General features: G+C 46.9%; 1 protein-coding gene across 2 annotated transcripts; it reads left to right on the top strand.

Moving 5' to 3' along the window:
- Window positions 1-84: 84 nt before the first annotated feature.
- Window positions 85-9,915, top strand: LOC121300129 (protein phosphatase 1F-like). 2 transcript variants are annotated; one of them, XM_041228551.1, is made up of 8 exons: window positions 85-298; window positions 1,085-1,328; window positions 4,337-4,452; window positions 6,060-6,262; window positions 6,932-7,120; window positions 7,294-7,437; window positions 7,971-8,064; window positions 8,170-9,915. In XM_041228551.1, exons 2-8 carry the CDS (start codon window positions 1,156-1,158, stop codon window positions 8,475-8,477), a joined length of 1,227 nt encoding a protein of 408 aa, XP_041084485.1. In that variant the 5' UTR covers window positions 85-298; window positions 1,085-1,155; the 3' UTR covers window positions 8,478-9,915. The 2 variants fall into 2 exon arrangements, with proteins under 2 accessions (XP_041084485.1, XP_041084484.1); XM_041228550.1 differs by having other exon boundaries at window positions 85-430.
- Window positions 9,916-10,991: the final 1,076 nt, after the last annotated feature.

Raw genomic sequence — 10,991 nt, 5'->3', positions numbered from 1 at the left:
AGAGGGCAGCAGAAACTAACCTGGGTTTGGAATTCCTCTTGCTGCAGCGAGCATGCGTAGTGGAGTTTACGTGCTTTGCTGTAGCCTGCTTGAATAGCGCAGGTCAGTAATCCACACACACAGTATGCTGGTGGGGTGTCCTGTGTGCGGAGATAGGGGCTGCGAGGGCGTGAGATCGAAACCAAACACGGGATCGTGTGTCTTTAGGGTGCTCAGGTTCCCCGGCGCCTCTGGATAAGCCAGCGCGTTTTGCAGAGGAAGGCATTTAGAAAGGAGGAACTTGATTCTTTTGTGCACGGTATGTTTTCAGTAATAAGCCGTGCTCCGTGTAAGCTGTGCACAGTCAGTTGCTAGAGCAGCCCCTGGGTGCTTTTTGACTTGTACGGACGGGAGAAGCCATCTGTATGAAGTCGGGCCTGCAGTCGGAACTGTAAGTAGGCTTTGTGTCATCAGGACTGCACCGGCCATAGCCGAGTGGCATCGCGCCGGGTTGTTACAGAAAGTGTAGCCTGGCTGTGCTGTCGTATCGCTGCGTGTCGCGGTCACTTCACTTCGCTGTCACTTTCCAGGCTGCGCTGTCTCCAGCGGTTACCGAGCTCGGAGTGCGTGTTATAATTATAATGTTTTACTTTGCTAGTTTTTTAGTTTTGTTTTAAAGTAACTCTTGTCTGGTGCATTCTTCGAGCTTGTTAGACCTGTCCAATGTAATGTGTCACAGTGTCAGTCCGATGAAGCGATCGTGATATTACTGCACAGTGGCGGAGTGCTGTGTCAGTGCCGTGCACTGTACACACAACAACAGCAACGAACGAACTGTGATAACCCATAACAAGATGTGCTGTAAATAACACTACTGCAAAATCGCACGTTGAAGAATGCTGTTAAAAAATCATCCACTCGTTCCGTACTTAAACTTCAAAAATAAATTGCATAAAGATTGAGCAGTTGGGTACTGCAGGTAACCAGACGAGCAGCCAGGCTGTACAGTTCAGCGGCTGTTTCACTTTTTAAAGGGCAGTACTGTCGAGTGCGGCGTCTCAAGGCAGAGTATTGGGTGTGTTATTGTTTTTTTCCCTGGACCCAGTTTTCAGACCCCCGGCTGAAGACCAGCATGACGCAGCGGTGCCCGCAGTAAGTGCGAGTGAAGGCAGCGCCATGGAATCCGAAGCAGAGGAAGCGCGGCGCTTCCTGGACTCGTTTATCAAGGAGTTCCCGACCCCGCTGGGCCCCGAGGACCCCCTGCCCGTGAGGCCGCTTAGTAGCGCTGTGAGCCGGGAGGAGGTGCAGGGGGAGAGCCTGGAGCTGGGGCTGAGGTTACTGCAGGACAGGTACGCACAAACACGGGGCTGGGGTAAACTCCATTTCCACTTGCTTTTTAAAATCAATTCCCTTCGAAGGAATTGGAATTGATATTTTAAAGACACAATAATTGTTCTGATTGTTAAACTGCTTTCATTTGAAGCCGAGTTAAACTGCACATTGCAACCCTGCACACACTCACAGGACTGGAGGAGGCTGGGCTGGGCAAACCACTGTGTCTGTCCAAATCAAACCGTGAGGATTAACAGCTTTCTCCATCTGTCTGTCAGTCTTGAACACACACTCCCTGTAGAAAAGTCACTTTAATATTCTTTACACTGAGGCACTAGCACACATTGATTTACCTGATAAAGTGAATCTCTTAAAGCCCACTTCTGATGTTTCCATTCCACTGTGTGTTACCATTCCCCATTGTGCAGCACCCAGGCAGGCAGTGTTGGGTCTCAGTAGAGCGTTCCTCATTGTGCAGCACCCAGGCAGGCAGTGTTGGGTCTCAGTAGAGCGTTCCTCATTGTGCAGCACCCAGGCAGGCAGTGTTGGGTCTCAGTAGAGCGTTCCTCATTGTGCAGCACCCAGGCAGGCAGTGTTGGGTCTCAGTAGAGAGGTCCTCATTGTGCAGCACCCAGGCAGGCAGTGTTGGGTCTCAGTAGAGCGTTCCTCATTGTGCAGCACCCAGGCAGGCAGTGTTGGGTCTCAGTAGAGCTGTCTTCTTGGTGCTACAGTAACAGCAGTGTTGGACTGTGTGTTTACAGTACCGAGTCTCTGCCCCTCTGCCCACCTGGTGCTCCAGGCTTGTGGTGCAGAACACTGCCTTTCATGAGCTCTGCATTCCTCAAATAGCTGAGCAGCTGGGAGCTGACACTGATTAGTGATAGCCCTTGTTATCTCAAGCAGCAATCGGGAACTGTGCTACAGTTTAAAAAATGAATTTTAGGTAGCTCTCCTCTGAAGTGTTTTAAGGAAATATTTTTAATACTTGTCGCATAGTAAAAGCATAATAATAAAAAGCATGGGTAAGCATGGTGAAGCACAGAGAGGTATGGGAAAGCATATAAAAAAGCATGGCAAGCCAGGCTAACCTGTGATAATGCACAGTGTAACCATGGGGAAAGCATGGGGGAACGTGGTCATTCAAAATAACGTAATGCTGCAGTCACTTCCTTTTTGGCCATTGTTCTCTGCCTTCCTGCTTTCCAAACCATTTCCTCTCCCAGCCTCTAAACCAGCAGGATTATGCCAATGGGAGCTCATGCATGACTTCATCTTTGGCTGCTGGGTACTCCCTGCAAACAACTGAAAATGAGAAGGACAGGCATTAAACAAACAGAACAGTAAATGAGGAACGTGTTTGTAAATAACCAGGTTGCAGTGGAGGAGCTGAACAGTGGTGAGAGTGTTAATCAGTGCACAGACTGACAGGGCGTGACCGGCCGTGAGATTGGAGCCCAGTCTGTGTGAAATGAGACAGAGCCACTTAGCAGAGCTGGGAGATGTGCAGGACAAGGAAAGAGGGGGGTGCAGGAATTACATTCCTACACTGTGGACTTCTTCAGATAAGGAGATGTTGGGGGCCCCTGCTCATAAAGCTCGGGAGATATTAACAGAATGTTTTTCTCAAAGCGTGATATTCCTGAAACTATCCTAGACTGTGACTAAGTAACCCAAGATCTGCCTAGAACCGTTTTTAAAAACCAGGCTGCGGCAGGCTGTGTGAGCAGACAGAAAAACTTGACTTATGGGTCAAACCACGACTAAAAAGAGCTTTGGGTGCGTGTGTAGAATGCAGTGAAATCGTGATCTTGTGGAAACATGTTAAAATGTGCTACAGTAAACCCATGTTTTTAAAGGCCACATTGCTTCGATATTTCTTTCACTTAAAAACCAAACAAACAAACAAACCTTGCTTTAGTATTTCAGCCTTTTAAAGGGGACCTCTGGCCATCTGTCCACTTTCCTATTGTGTTCCACCCCCGTAATTAGACTGGGTTCTTTGAGTGCATTGTTGGGTGGAGCTCCTTGTTTTCACTGCTTAGTTTATGGCAGTCAGGTGCTCCACCCTCTCGGTGGGAGAGGAGAGCCACTCTGAACCCCAGCGAGGAGTGGGAGGAATGCAGTCACCTCCGGCTTCAGTCTGAGCGGAAGGCATGCAGCGGGAGCCCCTATCGTTAAACAGATTGGTGCAATCTTATTCTGCACCCTGGGTTAGAAGGCAGAGGCACGTCTTTAGAGCAGACAAATAAGAACCACTAGTGGGAGCATGACTCTGCCTAGCTGCAGCTCCGCTGTACCTTGCAGGTGTTCTACCGTTTCAGGGGAGAAAAATAAAAACGTCACTCGTCTTTGATTTCTCTTGGCTGTCGCCACTAATGCAATGTTTTTTTTTAAAGTGAAAATAAATATAAGAAAGACCTGTGCTCTTTCTACATTCTAGAATGTTTCTGTATTTATTGCATTCTGGGTGAACAGAGAATGAAATGTAAATTGAGTTTGTAGCCAGTGTATTATTAGCCTTTGGAAGGTCCACTTATCCTTGCAAGAAACTAAGCTACGATAGAGCAAACTGGGCAGCTGAGATTGAATGAACTTAATGCTGATGATGAAGAATACTCTAAAGGGTCAGCTCTTGTAATGCCTTCTCCCAGCCATGTCCAGTCCCAGTGGGAGCTGCTTCACATTTGGCCTTGGTTTCCTCTGGCTGCCATCTGTCTTCCTGTTTAACATGAAAGGGCTGCTTGAACCAGGAAGTAATGAAAGCCATGCCTTGGGGAGGAAAGTGCTCTCGTTTCCATGTGCTTTCCTGTGCATTGACAACTCCTCAATCTCTAAAGCAAGTTTTCAATATTCCGTAGTGTACAAATGTATTAAACACCTCAAGATTTGTCATGTATTTTTTTTATATACCTACCTGTATGGAAGCCTCTGGGCGTGAGAATTTCAGTTTGCGGACGGTAATCGTGATGTGGAAGCAATAGGCACTGGTGTGTGAGAAATGTTGTTTTCTCCCTTTCTTTTCCAGAAATGCTCCCCAGCTCCTCAGCGTGGCCCTGACCAGAGCTGCTGTGAGCGAGATCCTGCAGTCCGACCTCTCCGCTTTTCACAAGAAGCAGGACGAGGAGGAGGAGGAGGCTGTCTGTAAGTCCCTGCTTTAACACTTCTGCATTGCGGGGCGCTGCCGGGAACATTTGTTCTCATCAGAGCTACCTCCTCAATTCAGACCAGAATCCAATCTCAAACCCCTGGGGCTCTGCTCAGGTAATAAAACAGCTTCCCAGAGGGCTGGAGCTGCAATGCCACCAATCTGACGTGCTGATTAACAAGTACATTGGAAACCCACAGCATTGGAGTCTGCAGAGAGATGGCGCAGGCAGTGGTTGTTACAAGACTGGCTGGTAATGCCAACGCTGCACAGTCTCTTCCCACACAGATTCTGCACCAGCACAGGCAGCCCATGTGTTTATATATACAGGGCACACAACTGGCACAGCTTCAGGGAATTAACATAGTTAGCCCTTCAGCTCAGACTCCACCTCACCCAGACCCTTTTCCATGACGGAACAAAAAAACGCTGTGTTCCCCGTTTCAGATTGTGCAGAGCAGCCAGTAATGTGCTTTGAGGAAGGCTTGGGAAGTGCTTGTCTTGTCCAGCTCAAGATTTTAGTGCAGAATGTGTTGTCTGGTAAGATTGGCTGCACAGCTCTGCACCATGTGGTGCCCAACACTGTGCACCATGTGGTGCCCAACACTGTGCACCCTGTCCGCTCTTCTCTCTTCTTTTTTTATTTCGCTTGGCTCGGAGCAAGGACGTCATAACCGACAAAAACCTAGTTCTGAGAAATGAGCATTTCAGGTTTTGACGTCCACACCTAAATCAGTCATCAGTTGTTGTGATGTTCTTGCACAGGCCAGTCAGCTTTCAGGATGTGTCATCTCTGCGTCTTTAAGTGCCTGCATTGGAGCCACAGCACGCCTGCCTGGTGGAAATGCAGCACGACAACCATCTTCTCACGCTAGTGACTAATAAGTACAGCAATTATCTTGAGCTTTGCAAAGCTTTTTCAGGGTTATAATCTTCACTTGTGTCATCCCCAGCTGTATTTAGCTCTGGGTGTGGTGCACTTGTCCGCTTCCTGTCTTGTTTTTGGCAGTGGCTGGGATGTAGGTTACTAGCATGCTGTTTGAAACCAACTGTGATACTGTACTGTTGTTTTTTTGTTACTTTTGCTTTACATTGTGACATTTACTGATTCGTAAATAAAAAACCAATGTGAGGACCTCTCTTCATTCTCAGTTCTGTATTTCATTTGAAGAACAGAAACCTATTTGGTATTCAAAGCCTGTACATTGAGACGCTGTGTGAAGCTGTGTAACACTATTAAAAGGTGTCATTAGTTATTCAAAGCAGCATTCCTCAGTCTGCACAATGGAACATTCTGCTCCCGCTCGTCTGCTGCCACCTGCTGTTTAAACCTGCTATTGCAGAATTTATAAAAGCAAACAGATGATTGAATGAAGGCACTCTAGGCTTGCAATTTTGCAATTATATAAGCTTTTACAAAGCACCAAATAACAACAAACGCAGTCATTAACAGCGGCAGTCTTTAACAACGGCAGTCTTTTGAGAACCCAACCTATCATGTAGACTTCATTAAAGCGATGCACAACAAGGGATATTTCAGGAGCTTGCAGGCTGCTCAGGACCCTGAATTGCACTCAGTGGATGTACCTGCATTGCTTTCCAGTGCTGGAGTCCGATCCCCTGCAGCGGTTCTTCTTCAACAGGCTGCTGGAGCTGTGCTGTACCTGGCTGGAGGAGCCGCCCCCCCTGCAGCCTGGAGCACGGCGCTTCTTGCAGACCTCGGCCCACGCCATCAGAAACACGCGCCGGAAAATGGAGGACCGGCACGTCGCCATTGCAGAGTTCAACCAGCTCTGTGGATTAGAGGTACCTAGCCAAGCCTGCCCCAGTGCGCTGCGCGATGAAGGACCTGGCTCCGCAGTGGTTTGTTTGTTTGAGATTTTTCCCTTCCTGAATACACTGATCCCAGTTAGGTGCTGCCCCTACCCCATAATGCCGTTCCACTAGCACATGCATTCTCATTCTAATGCATTAACACAAACCGTCTCAAGTGTGGCTCCTGACTGCAGCATTAGAAAGTGGAAGCACAGTAGCTATGTAATATCCTGGAAGAGTGTGTATTCATCAGGCGCTGTGTGCTGTGATCTGTATGTGAACTATTTCATCAAACCTCACAATTCTGCCTAAAGTAGCTCTTTGTTTTTTTAACAGGAGCCCTTTTGCTCTTCTGAACACAGTCATATGTATTTTCCACAGCTTCACCTGTGTGTGTTAGTGCCTCAAACCTCACCTCTTGCTGGCTCTGTTTGTAGTTCATTTCATTGGCATATTCACTTTGTTTCTGTACATATTTTGGGAGTTAAAATCCAGACTCTGTTTTGAGCTAAATTAATTTATATATTTTTTTTAATATGAATTTATAACTGTTGTGGTCACAGACCCCCTCCGCAGTTTCCCCCAGTCCAGTTCTTGCCCTGACCGCGTGCATGCAGTATTTGAGCAGTGTGAGAGCGTACCTGTCCCCTCTCCCCTCAGGACCAGACGGAGCGAGGGTACTTCGCTGTGTTTGACGGTCACGGAGGCGTGGAAGCAGCGGTGTACGCAGCGACACACCTCCATATCAACCTTGTCCAGCAGGGGGAGCTCCTGAGCAGCCCCGGAGAGGCCCTGAAGAAGTCCTTCAGGCAGACAGACGACATGTTTCTGCAGAAAGCAAAGAGAGAGGTGCTGGCATCATAGCAACATGTGCTCTTCCTGATCTCTTACAGGGTGATCGCTGTAGCATTCACACTGGCTTACAACAAGTGTTGCATTTTGGAAAACTTTGAGGGGGGGGAGGGTGGGTAACATTGGCCTCTATTCACAACACTAAGGCTGTGCTGTGTTCTGTGTTTCAGCGGCTGCGCAGTGGCAGTACGGGCGTGGCTGCTCTGCTCAGCGGGGATTGGCTGCACATCGCCTGGCTTGGAGACTCTCAGGTCATGCTGGTGAGACAGGGGCAGGTCGTTTCCCTGATGGAGCCTCACAAGCCAGAGCGTGAGGTAGGGAACCCTTCCCCAGCCCTCCCGCTCAGACCATCAGTGTGTGTGTGTGTCGAGGGCATAGATCAATGGAAACGCTGTAGTGTCACAGCAGTAATCGCTATGCATGCTCTTAAAGGCTTAATGGTCCATTACTGTGCTGAGAGTGGTGTGTTTCTTTTAGTTAATTAGGATACACAAAGGTACCAGGAAGTAGTAACAGCTTCTAAACTTTGAGATATCTGCATATTCCAAAGTTGGACCCAGTGATAATATTACCGATGCTAAAAAGGAGGCAAGAAAATAGATTTGAAAAGCTTGGTTAGCGGTGCTTTTAACGACTCATGTCATATGATTGCTAGCAGATTGTTTGTTTTATAGATTTGTGGTTATCAAAACAATGAGATAAAACAATGAAACGGGGCTGGGGGTGGGGGTACCCCATTTCCTAACATTACAGTAGTGTCCCGAAATACTTAGGAAGCACAATTAAAATTCTTTTGGGGCAAACGAAGCTGCAGCAGATCGTTCTTCTAATTGCCTTCTTGCTTCAGGACGAGAAGGAGCGGATTGAGGCTCTGGGGGGCTGCGTTGCATTCATGGGGTGCTGGAGAGTGAACGGCACCATCGCGGTCTCCAGAGCAATCGGTGAGTGCTGGAGTACAGGCGGCTTGCTGCCAAACGTCTGTAATGGCTAACGCCAACGCGCTTTCATTGGAGCGGATCTCTTAACCTGAGCCCTTTGTTTCCCAGGAGACATTGACCAGAAGCCCTACATCTCGGGCGATGCCGACGGCGCCTCCTTCCAGCTCCACGGCTCTGAGGATTACCTGCTCCTGGCCTGCGACGGCTTCTTCGACACCGTGAGGCCCCTGGAGGCAGCGGGGATGGTCCTGGAGCACCTGCGGGAGAGCCTGGGGGATGGTAGCAGGGTGGCAGAGAGGCTTGTCTCCCAGGCCAAGAGCAACGGCTCCAGCGACAACATCACAGTCCTGGTGGTGTTTCTGAAGGAGCCCGGGATGCTGCTGAACGAGGCAGGAGAGTGCCCAGCCCTTTCGTAGGCTGTACCCCCCACCCTCTCCTGCCCCTGTCAATGAGACCCTGAAACTGAGGCTGCTGGCCAGGGATCTCCACTCACAGGGACCTGTTTCTTTCCGGGGGGTTTCACAGATTTTGTGTAACTGACGTCAGAACAGAAATTAGCACTCGCCCGCTATTTATTTTGCCCGTGGTGTTGCACAAGACGTAGCGATTTACAAGGGCTGCTCTCTTGTTACAGATTTCTAACGAATGCATCTTGCAGCGCTTAGGGTCTGGACGTGTTGTGTGTGTTTTATCAGGATTATTATTTTTTAAGCTATCTTTGAGACATTATGATTTAAAGAGTTCCCTCTCTGTCTGTTACTTATTAACTACTAACTGTTACAGTCTCAAAAGCTTGGGGTGCACAGAAACGTTTCATATGAGAGAAGCTGTACAGTAGGACAAGCTGTGAGTTAGACTAGCTTTAGGCTATGCAGACAGCAAATGCAACTCCAAACCACAAACTTGATTGTCGTTATCGTAACAGTATTCGGAAACAGGCTTCTCTTTTTTCCAGCTTCCACAGTCTCAGGGGCGCAGGGCATCAGTAAACAGTGTTATAGAGACGAGATAAGCTTGATTTAAGGGAACCCAATGCAGTGCTGGCACTTGGTTAGACTTCAGACCTATAGCTGCGCTTCCATTAACTTGTGGCTCTGCACCCATCATTCTGCCCGACTGCGGATTTGAGCCACTCAAAATAACAGGTTTTAAATTAGAACTTTTTAAATATCTTTAACAATATATTTTAACAGATGGCCTGTATTGCTGTTCAAATATGTGTGTATTTTTTATTTATATGTATACATATATTCTCTATCTATACACACACACACCTCTATATATAACATTAAGTTAAGTATCGACTGATCGTTATAATCCATTTAGATACAGATCACCTTAAAGTGCCTTAAACATAAACTGATTATGTTCATGTTACATGTGTTGTGTGTGTTCAGTATGTACTGCTTGTGAGTCTTACCCTGTGCCGGGTAATAATCTAGTGCACATTGCAAACTAGAATGGTGCTTCTGTGTTTAAATGTGTTTCATTGTATTGAAGTATATTTTGTAATGTTGTGTTTACATGTCCTGTAGTATTGCTGGTCAGTGTGATGACCTGGTTTGGCAGAGTACTGGGATTTCAGTTTGTAGGATGCAGCCCTCTCCCTAGCGACACACGGGATCAGATCACATGTCTGATTCTGACATTCTTGGATTAAAATGGACTTTTCAAATGTTTTTATTTTGTACTTCCAGTTTAGTATCTGAAAAGATAAAGGAAATGTTTTAATATTTTTACATTTCTAACAAACAAAAAAAATGAAATTATAAACTGCCAGTTTCACCAGCCTGCCTTGCCTATACCACTGAAAGTGTTGCTTGTGAGTGCTCTATTAAATTGTTCTTTGCAGCAGTGTGTTTGTGTTGGCTTGTCTCCTTTACCTTCTGAAGAACAGTCCACTGTTTCCTCCGGGTCCCTGTCTGAACATTACTTTAAAGTAAGATTAATGCCAAATATGAATATTTTTTTTAAACTCTGGGTTGGTTGTTTTTATTCCTTGTTAATTAAATCATGCGCATGACAATATACCTTTAGAAACCTAACATGCACACATTCAATTCTATACAGCTTCCATTCGCTGAAGAATTCAAGCTTTATTATACAGTAACATAAATATATATATATATATATCTATATATAGATATATATATATAAAATCTATTTCACACTGTACATTGATTTAGATAGAAACAGAGAAGCCTACACGTAGCCTGTCTGTATTTGCATGGCAGCTGATGTATCTGCAGAATGAGGGAATGGGATCAGTAAAGATGCACCCTGCTGTTGCCGCCTGCCAGCACGCTAACTTCATACAAAGCATCTGATCTCTCAACAAGGGCAGCCATCAAACCAAGTGCAACTCAGGACACGTGCAACGCCTAGACGAACCAGCAGGTGGCAGTGTTGTAGTCACACGGACATCGAAGAAAACTTTTTAGGACATGTTATAGGACAGCTTTTCTGTGTATCCAAATGAAGTACTTTCAGAACCACCAGTTCGGTTTGTTTGATACTTTGACAACCATTTAACCCACTTACTTGCAAGGGGATATAGCGAGCCTGCACTGGCTTGCAGCTCATTCATTAAAGGCGCTTCTGTATAACACTGTGGCGGTCTGGGTTTCGTACCGAGACCTCTGTGACAGAGTTTCCGGTTTCAGCCACGTGTTCCCTGACTGTACTGCCAGTGTGAAAATGCATTGCAGCGCTTTGCGATGTGTGGTGTTGAGTGCCGGTATACGAAGAGAGTGGCGCCCCTCCCGGACCTTTCCTCTTGGCTGAATGACCGCAGTGTGCTCGATTGCAGAGCTCATGGGAAGTGTGTTGGAGACAGACGTTGGTAGATTCGGAGTCATGTTTCCTGTGACACCGTGTAGAAGCAGATGCTCTTCTGCAAAAAAAAATAAAAATAAATACCAACCGAGAAA

This window comes from Polyodon spathula, chromosome 25, assembly GCF_017654505.1.
Source record: "Polyodon spathula isolate WHYD16114869_AA chromosome 25, ASM1765450v1, whole genome shotgun sequence".
Taxonomy (NCBI): domain Eukaryota; kingdom Metazoa; phylum Chordata; class Actinopteri; order Acipenseriformes; family Polyodontidae; genus Polyodon; species Polyodon spathula.
Note: the sequence above shows the minus strand (reverse complement) of the source record. Positions and strands in the feature narration are given on the sequence as shown.

Excerpts from the sequence above, each read along its gene's own strand:
- LOC121300129 (XM_041228551.1), top strand. The coding sequence starts at position 1,156 with ATGGAATCCGAAGCAGAGGAAGCGCGGCGCTTCCTGGACTCGTTTATC. Across the intron at positions 1,329-4,336 it reads CTGAGGTTACTGCAGGACAG|AAATGCTCCCCAGCTCCTCA; the intron begins GTACGCACAAAC and ends TTTCTTTTCCAG. Across the intron at positions 7,121-7,293 it reads TGCAGAAAGCAAAGAGAGAG|CGGCTGCGCAGTGGCAGTAC; the intron begins GTGCTGGCATCA and ends TCTGTGTTTCAG.